At 44.0% G+C, this 22,497-nt stretch overlaps 1 protein-coding gene across 3 annotated transcripts in view; it reads right to left on the bottom strand.

Moving 5' to 3' along the window:
- Positions 1 to 15,929: 15,929 nt before the first annotated feature.
- The window catches only part of LOC111969667 (protein MTSS 2), a 110,734-nt gene continuing 104,166 nt past the window's right edge, over positions 15,930 to 22,497 (bottom strand). For 2 of the 3 annotated variants that reach the window (XM_023995828.3, XM_023995830.2), the window contains 4 exons: positions 20,694 to 20,819; positions 19,169 to 19,301; positions 18,359 to 18,385; positions 15,930 to 17,459 (listed from right to left, as the gene is read on the bottom strand). In XM_023995828.3, coding sequence (XP_023851596.1) covers positions 16,348 to 17,459; positions 18,359 to 18,385; positions 19,169 to 19,301; positions 20,694 to 20,819 — 1,398 coding nt within the window. In that variant the 3' untranslated portion in view covers positions 15,930 to 16,347. The remainder of the gene's footprint in view (positions 17,460 to 18,358; positions 18,386 to 19,168; positions 19,302 to 20,693; positions 20,820 to 22,497) is intronic. The other variant, XM_023995829.3, reaches the window with a different exon arrangement.

The following is a 22,497-nucleotide window of genomic DNA, read 5'->3' as shown; positions in this document are numbered from 1 at the left end:
AAGACGACTGCACAGTACTGTCTTTTATCGATGGCGGTTATGATATCGTTTAGGTCCTTGAGCATGGCTGAGGTGCACCCATCACCAGCTCGGAAACCAGATTGCATAGTGGAGAAGGTACGGTGGGATTCGAAACAGTCGGTGATCTGTTTGTTAACTTGGSTTTCAAAGTTRGTAGAAAGGCAGGGCAGGATGGATATTGGTCTATAACAGTTTGGGTCTAGAGATTCTCCCCCTTAGAAGAGCGGGATGACCGCGGCAGCTTTACAATCTTTGGGGATCTCAGATGATACGAAAGAGAGGCTGAACAGGCTAGTAATATGGGTTGCAACAATATCGGCAGAAATTTAAGAAAGAGAGGATCCAGATTGTCTAGTCCAGTTGATTTGTAGGGATCCAGATTTTGCAGCTCTTTCAGAAWATATTCTGTCTGGATTTGGGTGAAGGAGAAGCGGGGGGGCTTGGGCAAGTTGCTGCAGGGGGTGCAGAGCTGTTGGCCAGGGTAGGGGTAGCCAGTTGGAAAGCATGGCCAGCTGTAGAAAAATGCTTATTGAAATGATCGATTATCATAGATTTATCAGTGGTGACAGTGTTTCCTTGCCTCAGTGCAGTGGGAAGCTTGGAGGAGGTGCTCTTATTCTCCATGGACTTTACAGTGGAATTAGTGCTACAGGATGCACATTTCTGTTTGAAAAAGCTAGCCTTACCTTTCTTAACTGACTGTGTATATTGTTTCCTGACTTCCCTGAAAAGTTGCATATCGCGGGGGCTATTCGATGCTAATGCAGTACGCCACAGGATGTTTTTGTGCTGGTCAAGGGCAGTCAAGTCTGGGGTGAACCAGGGGCTATAACTGTTCTTAGTTCTACATTTTTTGAATGGAGCATGCTTATTTAAGATGGTGAAGAAAGCACCTTTAAAGAGCAACCAGGCATCCTCTACTGATGGGATAAGGTCAATATCCTTCCAGGATACCCAGGCCAGGTCGATTAGAAATGCCTGCTTGCTGAAGTGTTTCAGGGAGCATTCGACAGTGATCAGGGGTGGTCGTTTGACCGCGGACCCATTACGGATGCAGGCAATGATGGCTGAGATCCTGGTTGAAGACAGCAGAGGTGTATTTAGAGGGCAAATTGGTCAGGATGATATCTAAGAGGGTGCCCATGGTTACGGATTTAGGGTTGTACCTGGTAGGTTCCTTGATAATTTGTGTGAGATTGAGGGCATCTATTTTAGATTGTAGGACGGCCGGGGTGTTAAGCATATCCCAGTTTAGGTCACCTAACAGTACGAACTCTGAAGATAGATGGGGGGCAATCAATTCACATATGGTGTCCAGGGCACAGCTGAGGGCTGAGGGTGGTCTATAAACAAGGGGCAACGGTGAGAGACTTGTTTCTGGAAAGGTGGATTTTTAAAAGTAGAGGCTCGAATTGTTTGGGCACAGACCTGGATAGTATGACAGAACTCTGCAGGCTGTCTCTGCAGTTGATTGTATCACCGCCCTTTTTGGCAGTTCTATCTTGACGGAAATTGTTTTATTTGTGGATTGACATTTCAGGATTTTTGGTGGCCTTCCTAAGCCAGGATTCAGACACGGCTAGGACATCCGGGTTGGCGGAGTGTGCTAAAGCAGTGAATAAAACAAACTTAGGGAGGAGGCTTCAAATGTTAACATGCATGAAACGGCTTTTACCGTTACAGAAGTCAACAAATGAGAGCGCCTGGGAAATGGGAGTGGTGCTGGGGGCTGCAGGGCCTGGGTTAACCTCTACATCACCAGAGGAACAAGAAGAATAGATTCAAGGCATAATGTACAGACAAGGGTATGGTAGGATGTGAGTACAGTGGAGGTAAACCTAGGCATTGAGTGACGATGAGAAGTTTCGTCTCTATAGGCACCAGTTAAGCCAGTTGAGGTCACCGCATGTGTGTTCGGTGGAACAAAAGGGCTATCTAAGGCATATTGGGCAGGGCTGGGGGCTCTTCAGTGAAATAAGACAATCACTAACCAAAACAGCAATAGACCAGGCATATTGACATTGGGGAGAGGCAGGTGTAGCTGAGTGATCATAGGGTCCAATGAGTAGCAATAGATGAGTCAGGGAGCCGATTTAGTAGTCACTACTACGCTACGCGAGTTGGAGACACGGCAATTCAGACAGCTAGCGGGCCGGGGAAGCAGATGGGCCTCCGGTGACGTCACAACGGAAGAGCCTGTTGAAACCACCTCGGACGATTACGTCAGCAGACCAGTGTTAATGGATCGGCGGGGCTCCGTGTCGGCAGTAAAGGGTGAGGTGGGTTGCAGGAGAGTATATTCAGTCCGTAGATGTAAAGTGAGATTAAAATATATACGAAATATATACGAAGAAAACGATATTTACATGGAACAAGACGGGACAAGACAAAACACACGTCCGACTGCTACGCCATCTTGGAACTTTAATGCCTTGTAAAAAAACATAGCTGATACGGCTGACTTTCTTAAACAGATGTGGTTTCTGCTGACAATTGAGATGTACAAATTATGGCAAAAGGGAACAAGCAGAAAAGAGGCAATCCGTAATTTCGATTAAGACATTAATGACCGAGCTAGGATGGACATAGTTAATATAACTATTTGTTCAGCAGTTTTGAAATGTACAGCGACAGAATTTAGAACATGGGCCATTCTTACAGTGTTCTCACTGTACACCAAGTCAGAACCGTAGGATAAATAAAGGGGGAATATAAGCAGACAGTGAAAGCTCTTACAATATTCGATAACATTTCTCTAAAACAGGTTATAGGCTACATGTGCACCATCAAGTCAGAACAGTAGGCGAAATTAAGATGGGAAAATATACCAAATGATTAGGGTGAGGCACATGGGCTACTAACAGCTTACTACACAACATACACTTAGTATTACTTTCTTAGCTACAGTATACATATCTCCCTGGCATATTACATAATTTACGCAGCAGCGTACAACACATTTTTGGACTCACCTTGTTGTGCTGTGCTCATTTGAATAGGAAGGTGGCGCAGCAGTCCTTCGTGGGCAAATTTTGTCATCAAATATTCTCTGGATTTATGTTGCTTTCAAGACAACTGGGAACTCAACCAAAACAAGGTTGAATCATGATGACGTCCGTGATTTTCAGGTCGTAGTTCTAGTAAGAGGCCTGAGTTCACCACTTACAATTCTCAGTCGGAGCTAGTTTTTTCCCAAGTTCCCAGTTGTCTTGAACTCACTGAAGTCAGATTTCTCAGTTCCGAGTGAAAGTTGTTTTGAGCGCGGCATAAACCATGCTGGATTGACAGCATGGCCAATGTTGAATGTTTATCATTTTAAGCTTGGAAAAGAGACCCTTAAACCCAGAATTAGGACCACACACCCAATCCACTGAATAGCAAGCTAGTGATTGTTTTGCAATGCTTGCAGTTAGCCACTGCTTCCAACCATACCACTCATTGCGTAACAGTTGAGAGAATGCCAAGAGTGTGCAAAGCTGTCATCAAGGCAAAGGGTGGCTACTTTGAAGAATCTTAAATTTAACATATATTTAGATTTGTTTTAAGACTTTTTTGGTTACRACATGATTCCATATGTGTTATTTCATAGTTTTGATGTCTTCACTATTATTCTACAATGTAGAAAATAGTCAAAATAAAGAAACCCTGGAATGAGTAGATGTGTCCAAACTTTTGACTGGAACTATCTATATCTATTATTATTTTTATCTAAAAATGTGGGGATCAAAACCCTGCCCCACCTGCCCTGAATGACGGGTCGCCACTGTATAATACCCACTGCTAGTAGCCATATATTCATCCAACAGTAAATTGAATGTCCTTAAAAACGTTGCAGTTGTAGGCCACTACCCATGAGACCTATAGGCCTATGCTCTCGCAATGTCTGGTGCACATTTTGCCTGCACGCCGCTCCATATCTCAAAGCCATATCAAATATATTGGTTGTAAAATAGTTGCTATTTAGCTGAAAATCGAGAGTTGGGAAATAACAATAATACCTACAGAATGTTGAGACCATCCTCTCTTGGACAGTGACAAGGGGATTAAGCTTCCAAAGCGGTGTTTTTCCCGCAATTGCATTTTTAAATATTATATGATCAGAATTTTCTCGAGCGCATGTGGGTATAGGAGACTGGCTCGCTCATCACAGCAGCAGGCCCCAGCGAGGGCATAGGCACAGGGGCAGACACTTTAATTACAGGAATCATGAGGACAATGCACTTTACGGTTTGACCAAATCATGGTTTGAGCCATCCAAGAAATAGGACGTTTTGACTGAGGTAACAATTTAGAATGGTATCTTTCTAAGTTTATAGGCACCCTTTCCTTTTTTTACGATCCATGATCTTGGCTCTCTAACTGATGACATAGTCGGAGCAGGTCTCTTTGAATGTGAGTTTGCGTGACCTCATCTCAGCCTATCAGAGAACCAGATCAGCCTATCAGATAATGATCAGCCAAAGGCTCATTATAGATTAGTATAATAGAGAAATTGCAAAAAATAACCAGAACCGGAATAGAAAGAGGAGTGGGAGGCCACGGTGCACAACAGAGCAAGAGGACAAGTACATTAGTGTGTCTAGTTTAAGAAACAGACGCCTCACAAGTCCTCAACTGGCAGCTTCATTAAATAGTACCCGCAAAACACCAGTCTCAACGTCAACAGTGCACTGCACTCTAAACCAGCGGTGGCAGCAATACACTAAGTAGGTGTCCAGCTGCCTGAAAAAAAAAATAATAATAATAATAATGTTTCTATGAAAACTATTGGGTTTGTTACGGGAAGGACACTTCACACCAAATCTGGGATTAAAATAAATAAATAAAATACAATATAAATATAGGACAAAACACACATCACAACAKGAGAGAAAACCCAACACTATGTAAAGAGACACCTAAGACAACAACATAGCAAGGCAGCAACACATGACAACACAGCATGGCAGCAACACAACATAACAACATGGTAGCAACACATGGCAGCAGCACAACATGGTAGAAACATTATTGGCCACAGACAACAGCACAGAGGGCAAGGTAGAGACAAAAATACATCACACAAAGCAGCCACAACTGTCAGTAAGAATGTCCATGATTGAGTCTCAATGAAGAGATTGGGATAAAATTGTCCAGTTTGAGTGTTTGTTGCAGCTCGTTTCAGTTGCTAGCTGGAGCGACCTGAAAATAGGAGCGACTCAGGGATGTGTGTGCTTTGGGGACCTTTAACAGAATYAGACTGGCAGAATGGGTGTTGTATGTAGAGGGTGAGGGCTGCAGTAGATATCACAGATAGGGGGGAGTGAGGTCTAAGAGGGTTTTATAAATAAGCATCAACRAGTGGGTCTTGCGACGGGTATACAGAGATGACCAGTTTACAGAGGAGTATAGAGTGCAGTGATGTGTCCTATAAGGAGTATTGGTGGCAAATCTGATGGCCGAATCGTAAAGAACATCTAGCCYCTCGAGAGCACCCTTACRTGCCGATCTATAAATGATGTCTCCGTAATCATCTGAATCAGGGTTAGTTTGGCAGCTGGGGTGAAAGAGGAGCGATTACGATAAAGGATAACAATTCTAGATTTAACTTTAGCCTGCAGCTTTGATATGTGCTGAGAGAAGGACAGTACACCGTCTAGCCATACTCCCAAGTACTTGTATGAGGTGACTACCTCAAGCTCTAAACCCTCAGAGGTAGTAATAACACCTGTGGGAGGAGGGTCATTCTTCRTACCAAACTACATGACCTTTGTTTTGAAGGTGTTCAAAACAAGGTTAAGGGTAGAGKAAGCTTTGTTGTAGASTATTTAACACAAAATCCAGGGAGGTGCCAGCTGAGTATAAGACTCTCATCTGCATATAAATGGACGAGAGAGCTTCCTACTGCCTGYGCTATGTTTTTGTCGTAAATTGAGAAGAGCGTGGGGCCTAGGATCGGGCCTTGGGGTACTCCCTTGGTGACAGGCAGTGGCTGAGACAGCAGATTTTCTGACTTTATAAATTGCACTCAGAGAGGTAGTTAGCAAACCAGGCCAAATACCCCTCAGAGACACCAATACTCCTTAGCCGGCCCACAAGAATGGAATGGTCTACCGTATRAAAAGCTTTGGCCAAGTCAATAACTATAGCAGCACAATATTGCTTAGAATCAAGGGCAATGGTGACATCATTGAAGACCTTTAAGGTTGCAGTGACACATCCATAACCTGAGCAGAAACCAGACTGCAAAACAGAGATAATACTATAGACATCAAGAGAGCCAGTCAGTTGATTATTGACAAGTTTTTCCAACACTTTTGATAAACAGGGCAAAATAGAAATAGACCTATAACAGTTAGGATCAGCTTGATAAAGGACGAACTGTGGCTGCCTTCCAAGCAATGGGAACCTCCCCAGAAAGMYGAGASAGGTTAAAAAGGTTAGAGATAGGCTTGGRGTTTTTCGGGGTCAAGTTTCAGGAGCTCCTTCAGCAGCTCGGACTCAGTGACTGCCTGCAGGAAGAAACTTTGTAGCAGGGCAGGGAAAAAAGAGTGAGAAGCATCGGGGATAGTCACATTAGAAGGGGTGGGAGATGAGGAAATGTGAAGTAACTAACTTTGGCCTTCCGGATAGTCTGAGCGCACTTATTTCTCATTTGCCTGAAAGATAGCCAGTCAGCCTGAGTATGCGTATGCCGAMCCTTTCGCCAAATGCAATTCTTGAGGTGGAGTAACTCTGCAAGATCACGTTCAAACCAGGGGCTGAACCTGTTTTTAATTCTTATTGTCTTTATAGGGGTGTGTTTGTTAAAAATACCACTGAAAATATCAAAAAAGAAGGTCAAAGCGTCTTCGACAGAGGGGGATCAAGCTGATTCTATACCATTTTACAGAGGTCAGTTCATGAAGGAAGGCTTGCTCATTAAAGTTTTTTAACAAGCGTCTATGACAAATCAGGACAGGTCGTTTCACTGGGCAGCCATTACGAACACAGGCTGTAAAACAGTGATCCCGAAGGTCATTACAGAAAACACCAGACTGATACCTATCAGGATTATTGGTGAGGATAACATCGAGGGGAGTAGCCTTCTCTGGGTGTTTGGAGTCATACCTTGTGGGWTTGGTAATAATCTGAGAAAGAATAAGGAAGTCACATTGCTTTAGGACTTGGTCAGGTGTTTTAAGCATGTCCCAGTTTAGGTCACCAAGCAGGACAAATTCAGACTAAGTGTAAGGGTCCAGGAGAGCGCTTAGGGCAGGTAGGGTACAGGCCGGTGCTGATCTAAATGACGTGAACCAAGAAGTTGTGAGTTCAAATCCCGAGTGACACAAGTTGAATATTTACTGTATAAATGAACATGCACAATGTAATCATGTACCTCAAATATGTAAGTTAAAAACACTGAGTATCTCTAACCTTGCCAACAGACAAAAAGAGCTGTGAATGAATCAGAGGATCACCAGTCAAGGCCTTGATGGGCTTGGCAACAGTAACAAGGTGTGATGTGTAATGAAACATTACTTTTTGGGAGAACATCAGGCGAGAACAGAATATACAGTAATGTTCTAGACATGTTACACAGAAATGTTCTTGCAACGTTCCCATGAAACGTGTCTAGAACATAAATATCTTACAMTCTGAGAACATGGCAACCATGTKTGTGTATGTTTGATGTGACYATGGAATATTGTCCTAACCCTCAGAAAACTGGACACAGGAATGTTCTTCCAAAGTTCTCATGAAATGTGTCTGCGAACATGTTCTTTCTGTGTATGTTTTGCGGGACGTTGACAGAACGTCCTCATAAACCTCTGAAAAATGGACACATGAATGTTCTTGCAACGTCCCATAAAACGTGTCTAGAACATCACTGTACATTCTGAGAACATTGTAACCACTTTCTAGATCGTTTCTGCTTGACATTAAGGGAATGTTCTCCTAACATTWACTCCAAAACATCCTAAATGTTCCCTTAACTATTATTATTTATCCCTTATTTTCCAGGTAAATTGACTGAGAACACATTCTCATTTACAGGAACGAKCTGGGCAATAGTTACAGGGCAGAGGGGGGATCAATGAGCCAATTGGAAGCTGGGGATGACCGGGCGGCAGGTAGCCTCACGGTTAAGAGTCTTGAGCTACGTGAAAAATCTGTCAACGTGCTCTTGAACAAGGCACTTCCCCTAATTGCTCCTGTAAGTCATTCTGGATAAGAGTGTCTGCTAAATGACTAAAATGTTAAATTAGGTGTCCATGATGGTTTGAGGGCCAGATTGGGAATTTAGCCAGGACCCCAGGGTTAACACTCTTATGATAAGTGCCATGGGATATTTACTGACCACAGTCATGACACCCGTTTAACATCCCATCCGAAAGACAGCACCCTACAGAGGGCAATGTCCCTAATCACTGCACTGGGGCATTGGAATATTATATTTGACCAGAGGAAAGTGTGCCCCCTACTGGCACTCCAACACAACTTCCAGCAGCATCTGGTCACCCATTCAGCTACCAACCCTGCTAAACTTCAGAGGCAAGCCAGCAGTGGGATGCAGGGTAGTATGCACAGTAAAGCAGGAAATTATGGATTAACGGTCTGGTCATATATGGTCTCACTGTCAAGATCCAATTGCCATTTTGAAAACAGAGTGCAGAGGTTTTTGCTTGACATCAMGCAAAGCGCTTTCTGAAAATCACATTTCCTGATAGGAGACTATATTGTGTCCTTTAAAAACCATAAAGGCTTTTAGGTGGGAACTTTGACACCTCCATTCATAATGAAGTTATGTTCAGCTGTGACAGAAATTATGATATTTAGTCTGACCTCAGATTACACYGTCGTAGGGTCATTCTGCAATCCAGGTAATCTTTCCAAAAACCATAGAATATTCAGAAATATATTCAATCCACATTTTGCACATTTTAGCTGCCAGACATTTTGCTTTTCCCAACATCTTTGCAGGAACTAGTAGTTTCGATGAGTGTAGAAGTAGACAGCGCATCACACAGTGCAGCCAAAACAAAGATCTACACACATATAAGAGCCCTTTCTCACTCGATACAAAATGTGGATGTAATATCTTTCAGAATATTCTATGGTTTTTGGAGACCCACCTGCAACTGGACACAAGACATTTCTAAGACACACTTCACCTAATCGAGAACGAAGAAAGTATAGCCAAGAACCGGTTAGCTGAAAAAATCCTTGCGAGGCTTTCCATTGGCTAATTTYTTATGGTATGGAGCATCACATACTTGATTGGGAGATGGGAAACATACTGTACAATAATGTTGAGAGTAAATCAGCTACTGTGAGGATTTCTGAGACATCAGCCACAATACATTAACAGATGCACTGGCCACAAGAAACTCAATATGCTGCCAATACAACACTACCCACTGACAATACAATGACACACACACCACATTTAGTCATAGCATAATACAGTACATTGACTGGTGCTCAGAGAGAGCTGAATCATGAGTCAAACAAAAAAGGACTATTGTTGTTGGAGTAACACAAATCGGAGTTTGAGAGAGAAGGAAGGGAAATGCGTTGCATTCCCGGTCCTGCTGGGGATCTGGAGGAAAGTTCAGAGCCTGTAGCTTTCTCTGCGTGCCTGTGGTTAAGACAGCAGAGGGACTGGGGAGAGAGTACAGATCAGAAACCAAGGGTGTCAGAGTTGACTCACTCTGGGTCGGAGTTGACATACACAGGCCCACATCAAGGGAGTGACCACACACACTGAGTCACCTCTGTTATACAGCAGCTCCAGGAGTAGCAGGCAGTGAGCGCACTTCATTCCCACTTTTACACTGCAGGGAAAGGGAGGAATGTTCCTGGCAAGCGATCAGTTATCATCAAACAGAAACTGACTTCCGAGTGGGTGGAGGGAGAGGAAGAGAACGATCTGCAGTGATTTCGCTCCGATTTGACAAACTGATTCCCTTTAAAACAGTGGTTCCAAAACTGTTGGGTGCACCCCTGGGGTAGGCAGCAGGGGCACGGGGGTCGAATGTAGAATTGGATTAAACCTGCAAAATGTTCTCTCCGCCAACAAGAGGGGTGTGAACAGTTTGTGTTATGAACAGTGCTTGTGCCCATAGAAATAGATGGGGAGCGCGAGATGTTCCCCAATGCTGTCTGCCACCTGCCTGGTACGGATGAAATCGGGATTCATCCGAAGAGCACACTTCTCCAGCCTGCCAGTGGCCATCGAAGGTGAGCATTTGCACATTGAAGTTGGTTACGACACCGAACTGCAGTCAGGTCAAGACCTTGGTGAGGCCGACGAGAATGCAGATGAGCTTCCCTGAGACGGTCTCTGACAGTTTGTGTAGAAATTCTTCTGTTGTGCAAATCCACAGTTTCATCAGCTGTCCGGGTGACTGGTCTCAGACGATATCGCAGGTGAAGAAGATGGATGTGGAGGTCCTGGGCTGGCATGATTACACGTGATCTGTGTTTGTGAGGCCAGTTGGATGTACTGCCAAATTCTATAAAATGACGATGGAGGTGGCTTATGGTAGAGAAATGAACATTCAATGCTCTGGTGGACATTCCTGCAGTCAGCATGCCAATTGCACTCTCCCTCAAAACTTGAGACATCTGTGGCATTGTGTTGTGTGAAAACTGCYCATTTTAGAGTGGCCTTGTATTGTCCCCAGCACAAGGTGCACCTGTGTAATTATRATGCTGTTTAATCAGCTTCTTGATATGTCACACCACATACTTTTTGTGCTTACGGAAATTATATATATTTTTTCAGCTTATGAAACATGGGACCAAAACTTGCATGCCGCCTTTAGATTTTTCTTCAGTATATATATCACGAATGGGTGTGGGAATTGATAAACATTTGACATTTTGTTGATAATTTAGCAGACGCTCTTATCAGACGACTTAGCCCATTCTTGCATAATCAATGCTTGGAGTTTGTCAGAATTTGTGGGTTTTGGTTGTCCACCCGCCTCTTGAGGATTGACCACAAGTTCTCAATGGGATTAAGGTCCTGAGAGTTTCCTGGCCATGGACCCAAAATATTGATGTTTTGTTCCCCGGAGTCACTTCGTTATCATTTCCCGAGTTCCCCGAGTCACTTCGTTATCACACAGGTGCTGATGGTAGCGCTCACCTCGTCTTCTCCGGCAAGCTTTTTCCGGATGCCCCAAACAATCGGAAAGGGGATTCATCAGAGAAAATGACTTTACCCCAGTCCTCAGCAGTCCAATCCTGTACCTTTTGCAGAATATCAGTCTGTCCCTGATATTTTTCCTGGAGAGAAGTGGTTTCTTGCTGCCCTTCTTGACACAGCCATCCTCCAAAAATCTTTGCCTCACTGTGCGTGCAGATGCACTCACACCTGCCTGCTGCCATTCTGAAGCAAGCTCTGTACTGGTGGTGCCCCGATCCCGCAGCTGAATCAACTTTAGGAGACGGTCCTGGCGCTTGCTGGACTTTCTTGGGCACCCTGAAGCCTTCTTCACAACAATTGAACCGCTCTCCTTGAAGTTCTTGATGATCCGATAAKTAATTGATTGAGGTGCAATCTTACTGGCAGCAGTATCCTTGCCTGTGAAGCCCTTTTTGTGCAAAGCAATGATGACGGCACGTGTTTCCTTGCAGGTAACCATGGTTGACAGTGGAAGAACAATGATTCCAAGCACCAACCTCCTTTTGAAGCTTCCAGTCTGTTATTCGAACTCAATCTGCATGACAGAGTGATCTCCAGCGTCGTCCTCGTCAACACTCACACCTGTGTTAACGAGAGAATCACTGACATGATGTCAGCTGGTCCTTTTGTGTCAGGGCTGAAATACAGTGGAACTGTTTTTTTGGGGATTCAGTTAATTTGCATGGTAAAGAGGGACTTGGCAATTCATCTGATCACTCTTCATAACATTCTGGAGTATATGCAAATTGCCATCATACAAACTGAGGCAGCGGACTGTGAAAATTTATATGTGTCATTCTCAAAACTTTTGGCCACGACTGTAGTGAGTAGTGAGTGCATACATTTTTTGTACTGGTCCCATGTGGGAATCAAACCCACAACCCTGGCGTTGCAAGATCCACGCTCCACCAACTGAGCTACACAGTACCAACAGCTCTTAGTCTAGCTACCTAGCTATTTTTTGCTTTAATTTACATTCATGTATCACATTTCAGAATTATTTCCTTTTACATGCATTACTTTTGTTCGTAGTACTAATGTTGTTCTCGACTTCAGAAGTTTTGCTTAATATTAATAGCACCAAAGTAATTCCATATACTGTGCTAGTTTACATGTTTGCCAATGGTGGTGTGGTGCCCCCCAGTGGCCAGAGTAAGAACACTCATGAGTCATGCAGCCGTGCAATAGCCGTGCAATCCCACTCTTATTACCTGCAGTCACTGTGCAGCGTCTTCTGCTTAGTCACTATTATTATCTAGTGTGTGTCAGTGTGTGAGAATGTGTGTGTGAGAGCGCAGAAGAGTGAGTCGGTGTGTATGAATCAATGAGTGTGCGACGGGGATGATTCACTACCTTAACCCAATGTATCATTTACTTTAGTACACTTGTTCTCTGCGCTTAATGACAACTCTGAATAAATATTTTCAAATTGTTGGTCTACAATGTCTTTCACACATTTCATGAATCAAGTCCTGTGAATACATGATCAGATCTTATTAAATGTTGGTATATAATGTACATTGTCCAGACCAATATACACCCAACATCAAAAACACCTCCACCCCAGGGATGTTGAAAGTGTTCCACAGAGATGCTGGCCCATGTGGACTCCAATGCTTCCCACAGTTGTGTCAAGTTGGKTGGATGTCCTTTGGGTGGTGGACCATTCTTGATACACACGGGAAACTGTTGAGTGTGAAAAACCCAGCAGCATTGCCCACTCACGCTCTGAATGACACACATACACAATCCATGTCTCAATTGTCTCAGGACTTAAAAATCCTTCTTTAACCCGTCTCCTCCTCTTCATCTACACTGATTGAAATGGATTTAACAAGTGACATCAATAAGGGATCATAGCTTTCACCTGGTAGGTCTATGTCATTGAAAGAGCAGGTGTTGTTAATGTTTTGTATCCTGTATCTAAAGAAATCCACACACACCCCTAGATCACATGGAGTATAAGCAAATCCAATGGAGACTGGATAGAGTCATTTTATAGCATTTTCCCTCTTTCTCAGATCTTAAACATGTTCACATATACATTTTTGGTGTATAGATTGTCCGGACCAATATATAAATATAAAAAACAATAACTAAATAAATCCACACTCTCTCTCACACCTACAGTACTGTATATGCAGTATAAGCAAATCCATTTGATCATTTTTTTTTCTCTTTCTCAGATCTTAAGAAAGCCATCACACAGGTTTGTTTACTGTATATACCACTTCTGTAAACAAACAGAAGTTCTTCCACCTTTGAGATAAACAAACAAGCCAATGAACAACTTTTAGAACAGATTTATGTTTTAAAACTCACATTTATTTTAATTTAAGGCTTCAGCGTCACTACACAGATGCAATTGTGACACTTAGCAATTTACATTGAACGCTTTTACAATAAGAGATCAACTCCCTTTACAGAACCAGGATGGACAGGAGGAGGGTTGGTCAGTTGGCGCTCTATGGGACAGTTTTGGGGGGGTCAAAGCTTCTAGTCAACACTCACCAAGTCTCAGTCTCTCACACACAATCACACACTGCCGGTGAGTGGCCAACAGTCTACAGACTATGTCCCAAATGGAACCCTATTCCCGATATAGAGTGCACTAGTTTTGACCAGGGCCCATAGTAGTGCACCAAATAGGGAATAGGGTGCCATTTGGGACCAAGCCAAGGTCAAAGAAAGGAATTGGAAACTGCTTTTTAGAACAGGATTCTGCCCTTCACTCTTGATGATTGGCAGGGTTTGGAGTGGGACTGCAGCAGTGTCTGAGAACTTKATTTAATCTCCGTAGTCTATATAAACATAATTTTGATAATTTATTTCACTCAAACAAAATAAATCTGAGTTCTTCTAGTGGAACACAAACCTTATCGGATTACATATAATTAACCCAACGGAGAAAGGGAACAGTCAGCTCAGCTGCCCCATAATTTGACTATGCCAGACCTACTTTGGGGTTAGGGAGATATGCACGCTGTACTGTAATTACCATTTGGAACCTTGAACTTAAAAGCTGTGGCTCAAATGTAGTCTGATATTGCTTTAAATTTGCTCGAGTCAGGAGTTGTGTTGTTGTATAAGCCTATCCTGTAACAAAGTCCTCGATTAGAGGCCATTGTAGTTTCTCTGGGGGACGGGGGTTACCCCCGGCAACATGAAGAGGCCAGAGAAGAGGTGGGAGTGCGCACAATGGCTAAACCTGCCAATGGGGTCATTCGATGCGTGGTGTCAGGTAAATGGGCCTCCTACACAAACTGGGAGGGAATGTGAGACAGAGGAYAGAATAACCCAGTCCAGCTGGGTGCGGAGTCCCGTTTAATATCGGGGAAGAGGGATATGCACTTAGCGGAGTRGTCGCTATTATACAGTAGCTTCTGTGGTTTCATCGCCCTCTCTATACAGTACGACTAAGGGGATATTTTTAAGAACGAGTAGCTATGTGTAATGGCTAGAAGGCCCAAAGCTCCCAAAACTCCACACATTTAAAGTGGTTCAGTTAAGAAAAAGACAATGGTAAACAAATTCTAAATACAATGCCATTTCACTCATTTGTCTTTTATCAAAATTTATTCAACAACCCCCCCCCCCCCCCCCCCAATGCCTGTGGATTAACAGGGCTCACGAGTGGCACAGCGGTCTAAGGCACTACATCAGTGCAAGAGATGTCACTACAGACCCTGGTTTAATTCCAGGATGTATCACAACCGGCCGTGATTGGGAGTCCCATAGGGCGGTGCACAACTGGCCCAGTGTGGTCCGGGTGAGGGTTTAGCCGGGGTAGGCTGTCATTGTAAATAAGAATTTGTTTTTAACTGACTTGCCTGGTTAAATAATTTATAATAGGGCTCACATTCCAGAAGCATCCCAAAACCACTATAACCCACAGCACCTAGCCTGAAGCTATTGCCAAAGCAGAAACGGCGAGTCTCCTCACGACTTCTATGGTCTGTCCGTTAGTTGATCCGACAGCTTGCATGGTCAGTAACAGTTATTATAAAATCCCTAATATGGCCAGTGAGTGCATCATGTGTATGTGCAGTAAATCCGGGGGAGAGGCYGCAGTGCAGGCTGGGATTGGTATGTCACAATAGCACCATATGTTCATAATAAAAAGAGCCGATTTCCCTGAAATAATGCATTAAAAACTTGACCATTAACCAGAACTCCAACCTCAGGAAGACTTGATAGAGGGAGGATATCTATCACTTATGGGGAACAGGGCGATCAGTTGAAAAACTACCCCACATACATCACTAAACCAATGTGAAGAAAGTCTTAAGACGTACATGAGAGCAGGGATTAAGAGCGTTGCAGTCCTCCTTGCCCCCCCCCCACACAATGGTGGCTTTACTATCCAGCTCAAGGTTACAGTACAGTGGTCSTGACCCCTGCTATCAAAAGCCCCACAAAGCCTTTTGTTGACCCTTGGCTCAAACACTGGTACAGTCAACCTCCATCACGAGAAGCCTGTCACCTTCGCCACAAAGGTGAAGTATGTGTGTTGGAAAATAGCAAAATCAGCTCAAAGCATTTAAAGCCACTGTGGACCTACACTATATGGAGAGTGATTGAGCTCACTTGATCACATCTTGAATGAGATGCAGACTAGATAGGTATATAGGTCTAGTTATATGTCTAATTTCCTCTASGGGATCATTCATTACACATCCACTGTTTCAGTCTTTGTCAATGACACTGATAATAATAAAAAATACAATAAAGATTTCCGCATATCACGCTAATATATACATATGTGTGGGTTTTTATTGGTTCCAACCATACAGGTGATAAGACTAATAAGCAAGCAAGGCATTTTTCCCCCCTCAACAATATATAAACATAAGACTTATCATTTATGCACTCAAATTCTTGTATATATAGCCAACACGTATCCTTGTACAGTATGTATAAAAATCTTATATTACAGAGCGATAAAGAGGCCYCAATCACCTACGAGTCCCTCTGAGGGATATCATAACAATCTGTTTAAAACACAGTGCTACTGGACATTTGATTGGAGAGAGGGAAACCTTTACCGAGACAAAACGCCCAAAAAGGCAACATCCTTTATTTTCTAAGGAGAAATGTAATCAAAACGGGGCTAAAAGGAAAGCGAGAACCGTAAAACAAAACGATGACAACCTACACTGGTAGGGAAGGGCTCATTTGAAATGGTTGGGCAGGAGGATGAAGGGGGCAGAGCGGTCATTGGTCAGGGTCCGACGCAGTTTCACTCCCCGGATCATGGTGACCATGTGACCTCCACCACCCGAGGGCTCATCTGCGTCCTGGGTGTCTGGGGCGGCAGGGGGCTGCTGGGGGGGAGGGCAGTGGCCGCTTTCCACCAGCTGGTTGGCAGTCCCAGACGCGTTGTACTGTTGTGGGAGATGAGACTGCCGCTGAAACTGTTGCTGCTGTTGTTGTTGTTGTAGGAGCTGCTGTTGCTGCAGCTGCTTTTGATATTGGAGCTTCTGCTGTTGCTGTTGTTGCATCTGCTGCTGTTGTTGTAACTGTTGCTGTAGTTGTTGTTGCTGGAACTGTTGCTGTATTTGAAATTGCTGTTGCGTCTGGGCTGCTGGTTGCAACTGTTGTGTCTGGGGTGGCTGGAACTGCTGCTGCTGCTGGTTGTACTGTAGGTGCTGATGCTGGTACTGCTTCTGCTGCTGCTGGTGCAGGGCATACTGCTGCTGCTTGCTCAGCTGGTACAGCTGCTCTGAGCTGCCCATGGGCACTGGCGCCTGGCCCGGGATCAGAGAGTAGTAGGGCGACGTGGATGATGAGTGGTGCGAGGGCATGGCGCTCAAGCTCTGGGTGGAAGTGCACAGACTGTGCTTGTCGAGYACCAGCTCTTGGTCCACCGTTCTGCTCATGCCAATCACGCCCTTCCCCACACTGCTCTCTGGAGGCCCCACGTTCACGTCGCTCCCGCTCTTCCCCCCTCCACCACCGTTGCCTCCACCTKCACCTCCGCCCAAGGCTTTGAAGGGAACCTGGGGGGTGCAGATAGGGATAGGTACGCCGCCACTGATGGTGCCACGGCGGTAGGTGGGCTTGGATGAGGGCTTGCGGCGGATGGTGGCAGTGTGCGTCTGGCGCAGGCCCAGCGGCTCGGGCTCAGCGAGCAGGCTGACGGTCGAGGCGGGCCGCTTGCTCTGGAACATCTTGCGGTACTGCAGGCTGAGGTCGCTGTTGCGCGGGATGGTGGAGGACTTGTCGAAGTCGGGCGGGCTGCGGTGCAACTCCTCGCCCCCGTGCAGGGAGATGTAGTCGTAGTCTGGTGGGTGGAGAAGGAGGGAGAGAGGGATGGGGTGAGGAGGGACAAGAGTAAGTCTGTGGTTACTCAGAGCTGAGGAACACACAACAAATGTCTTTCCTAACTGAAATAAAACATGGTAGGAAAGCAGAAGCTTTGCCTGTGGTGGAAAATCTGACATGATACATTCCGTTAAAACCAAAAGCAAGAATGTTCCGTGGCACAAAGTTTCTCTATAATAAAGTTTTTCTTTTTAGTATGTCAGAGTGCATTGAATACTTGGTGTATTCGGTGAGAATCAGACATGGAAAACGTATCAGAGAACCCCAGAAACTCTAAGACTCCAGATTTGCCCCAAACATAATAACCTAATTATGTCTGTGTCCCAAATGGCACTATTTCCCGGGCTCTAGTCAAAAGTAGGGCACTATGTTTGGGAATAGGGTGACATTTGGTACACAGGCTGTGTCTCAATGCTAAATCACTGCTCAGTTGAGAAAAAAACAAAAACAGACTTATCTGAGGAGGAAGAAATGATTAGGGTGTGTGTGTTAATGGAGTGAGTCAGCACGGAGCGGAGACCTGTTATCAGCTGATGATGGTAAACACGCAAATACCTGCCGGTTGCACATACGCAAACGAAGACAAAGGAGCGTGTGCTTGTATACCCAATCACTCACACACGCACTCAATTTATCTCAGAATAACGCAAGAATCCGCTCATCCGATTACACAAAGGTTCTCACACCCACAACAAACACTCGGCGCTAATGCTCTCCGTTTACTAGCAAAAAGGCCATTGATGTGATGGGGAATTCACACAGCACAGATGTCACACTAAATCCCTGTGAATGGTCTCTAGTTTGACTTGTGAGGATCAGAGAGGGGAAAATCTAAACAGTAATGGATAAGAAACCTACCATAAAGAGGAGGTTCTTTCTTTACAGCTGAAAAAGAATATAGGATTGCYTTTAACTTGTATACAAATAAAAAAAGAGCACATTTTCTTTGATCTAAACATGCTGTAGAATGGGGTGGTGCTTCACAAAGTGACAGTCCAGCACCATAATGCTTTGGGAGGGACCAAACTGGAGTAGAACAACATTCTCACGTCGCAGGCTGATATGCTATGTATGGCTTTACATCTCGGCATACAGGCTTTTGATCCGACAAACAGGTGGGGTGTGTGGTGACGTGTGGAGAGAGGTCAAATTCAGACTTGGTTTTTAGGTAGCACTGCAGACAAAAGCACATTATCCTACCACAGGCTACTTGCACAAACTGGTGTTGTGATAAAGCTGTTGAAACAGGCATATGGATTGCGCAGAAGTGTAGACGTCATTCCGTTGTGGTAGTGAAATGACTGATGGATGCATGCCACATACTGCAAGACAATCACAGATGTACAGACACAGACAGACAGATAAGGAAGATACAAGCAAACAGACCCAAAAGCACAAATCACGACACACAACCAATAAGACAAGCATGCTGTATAAGATCCCTGACACAGAGACCCACTAAAGAACAGAGCTGGCTGAGCCAGAGACGTAGCCAGACAAGCAGACAGTGCTGTGACCATGGGGGGATAGTAGGTTTGCGTCCCAAATGGCATCCTTCCCTACAGTGCCTGGTCAAAGGTAGTGCACTAGGTAGCTAATAGGGTGTCAATTTGGTCACATCCTAGGATTGGTGTGGTGGGGGGTTGGTGAGTTGTAGTCACTACTAACCGTGGGAGGGAATGGTGTCCTCGGAACAGGAGGGCGTGGTGGTCTGCGTGCTGTAGCCACTAGAGCAGTGGAGGGAGTCGCGACTGGTGTGGGGGGCCTCCGAGTTGAGCCCTACGCCCAGGGTCAGGGCCAGCTATGAGAGGGAGTGTAATGGAGAGGGATGGAGTGCGGAAGGGAGGGAGGGATGGTGAGGAAGGGAGAGAATTGGAGAGCGTGAGGGGAAGGTGGGAGGAAAGGAAAGGAAGGAGGGAGGGAGAGATATTTGTTGAGAATTTTTTGTTGTTGAGATGTGTACAACGGAAGAGGATCCTTCCTCAACCCCTTGGCCTCTGCTGCCCCCGTCAGCTGAACACTAAGAATACACCCTGAAATAGCTCTCGAACTATACTGAACAAAAATATAAATACAACATGCAAGAATTTAAATGATTTTACTGAGTTACAGTTCATAGAAGGAAATAAGTAAATTGAAATAAATGATTTAGGCCCTAATTTATGGATTTCACATGACTGTGCAGTGGCGCAGCCATAGGTGGGCCTGGAAGGGCATAGGCCCACCCACTGGGGAGCCAGGCCCAGCCAATCAGCTGGGATGTGGAGGTACTGGGCTGGCGTGGTTACACATGGTCTGCGGTTGTGAGTACTGCCAAATTCTATAAAATGACGTTGGKGGCGGCTTATGGTAGAGAAATTAACATTTAAATCTCTGGCAACAGCTCTGGTGGACATTCCTGCAGTCAGCATGCCAATTGCACTCTCCCTCAAAACATGAGACCTCTGTGGCATTGTGTTGTGTGATAAKATTTTAGAGTGGCCTTTTATTGTCCCCAGCACAAGGTGCACCTGTGTAGTGATGCTGTTTAATCAGCTTCTTGACATGCCACACCTGTCAGGTGGATGGATTATCTTGGAAAAGAAGAAATGCTCACTAACAGGGATGTACATTTCTGGGATCTTTTATTTCAGCTCATGAAACATGGTACCAACACTTTACATACTGGGTTTATATTTTTGTTCAGTATAGATACAAGAAAATGTAACATGATAGTAAAAACCGGTACATACAATTATGCTGTTACCACTTATTTAAGCTCTAACAATTTTGTGTTTTCTTGGAAAACAAAATTAGGTCATTTATTTTATTTTATTTATTTAACCAGGCAAGTCAGTTAAGAACAAATTCTTATTTCCAATGACTGCCTACTAAATGTTACTGCCTATATTTAATGTTATATACGTTTTTGCTATATATTTAGCCTGGAGTAATGCCTATGTAATATGTAATGCAAAGTGTTGCCATCATTTCCTTGTGGAAATATTTCTTAAGTTATCTTACAATCAATTAATTATTAATGGATTACAAAAAAGGTTTGTTTGTTTGTCAATGATTCAGAAACYGTGGAACATACTGCACCGGTGCTTATTTGAATTAATCATTGACCACATATCAAAGTACAAACTGATAAGCATTCTGTGTGTGTGTGTGTGTGTCAGTATATGTGTGTCAGTTTGTGTGTATGTGCTACCTTTCCGGATGTGGACATGGTGCGCGCTCTCTCTCCGTGCTGTGTGTAGGAGTTGTGTGGAGGGGGCTTGGCCGTGCCATTCTCTGTGCCCGGCCCGATCTGCCCCGACCACGGCCTGCTCAACTCCTGAAACAAACACTAACAATATCACATTGTGCCACAGATGATATATTCTATACATATTCTATATATTGATAGATACACCATTAAGTACAGACACATTCTATAATCACTGTTGGACAATTAGATACAGACACTGTTTCACGGTACACTGAAAGTAGGGTACTTTTTCAAAACTAGAACATTTTAGTTACTTTCGGTACGTCTGTGAAATACGTCTGACAGATCAAGTCTATCAGAGCAGCCGATGTCCCCTATAGCGCAGTGCACCATGCCTCCTGCACTGGGAGTCTGGGCTGCATCATGTTAGCGCCCCAACTCATGCTGCACAGAAGTTAACACACATGAATAATGTGAACACGGAAGGTAGAAATACAGGCTAGAACGCTTTACAATGCAATAAGATAAGGGTAGCTTCCAGCTTTGGCGAACGTTAACTTTCCTTGCTAGCTATTCCAAGATGGCAGACTGAACACAGCAGTGCAGATTGCCTCGAGATAAACGCGTAATATTCAATATCTGTAAATTAGGCWWTATATTAGCACTTCATATACTCGTGGGTAATAACATTCAATCTGGATAACAAAACATAAGGCTTGAGAAATGTATCGACAAATATTACAAAAACAAGCAACACTCAAACAAGAGAGTAAAAAAGGGGAATCAATCTCCAGAAGAAAAAGCGACTCCTCGACAGATAAAGACGATTTATGCTTTTCCACCACCGGGACTGGTAAGGGTGGAAAGCGATCTGTTAAATGACAAACTGGGCATACTTGAATTAGTCAGTAAGGATATAAAGAAGTTGAAGGCGAGCCTCGAGATGAGTGACGAAAAAGCTGCGACAATGGAGAAATAAACAAACGAGCTAAAAAAGGATAGTCAATAAGATTGAAKCGGACATTAGWYAACTTAAAAAGGAGAACATCTTTCTGAGAGAAGCGTTAGTTGACATACAGACTAGATCTATGAGAGAAAATATAGTACTGGTATTCAAGAAAGAGAAGGTCCTGAAAGAGTAGTGAAGGAATTCTTTCTTCAAATCCCACTCGATGCTGTCGATATAATCCGACTCGAACGTGTACACCGTTTCGGACAGAGATATGAGCGCCCAAATTCTGTACCCATTCAAGGAGAATAGATTAAAAGGGAAGCGTGTAGCTCTCGTAACCGATAAACTGTATATTGACAACCAAATGTTCCGAGACACAAAGACCACTCCATGTCGGATAATGGAACACCCAATACTAGCCATGGAAGGCATTGTAATAATAATGTTAAAAAAATACACAGAAAAGCAATACAATTAAACAATACCATTCATGATAGGGAATGTTGTAAAATAATTATTRAACTTTCCATTTATAGTATTTTATAAATGGAGAAAACGGCATTAGAAGAAAGGCTAACTAGCTAAATAATACATATCCAAATATAACGAATTGGAACATAACGAATTGGAACACAAAATGACTCAATCAACACGGTGGAGATAAAAACACAGCAAACAGAAGACATAGAAGGCACAGTATGTGGGTYTGTGTGGATGTATTGTGATGGAAGGTGTGGTGTGTGTTTTTGTGTWTGGAAAAGTGTGGCGTTAAGTGAGTGAAAAAGGAAACGGTTGCATATCCCAGAACTAATGTGTGTCTGTGAGCAGGGGTTGCGAGAGAGCTTCGCATTT

This window comes from Salvelinus sp. IW2-2015, linkage group LG11, assembly GCF_002910315.2.
Source record: "Salvelinus sp. IW2-2015 linkage group LG11, ASM291031v2, whole genome shotgun sequence".
NCBI lineage: Eukaryota > Metazoa > Chordata > Actinopteri > Salmoniformes > Salmonidae > Salvelinus > Salvelinus sp. IW2-2015.
Note: the sequence above shows the minus strand (reverse complement) of the source record. Positions and strands in the feature narration are given on the sequence as shown.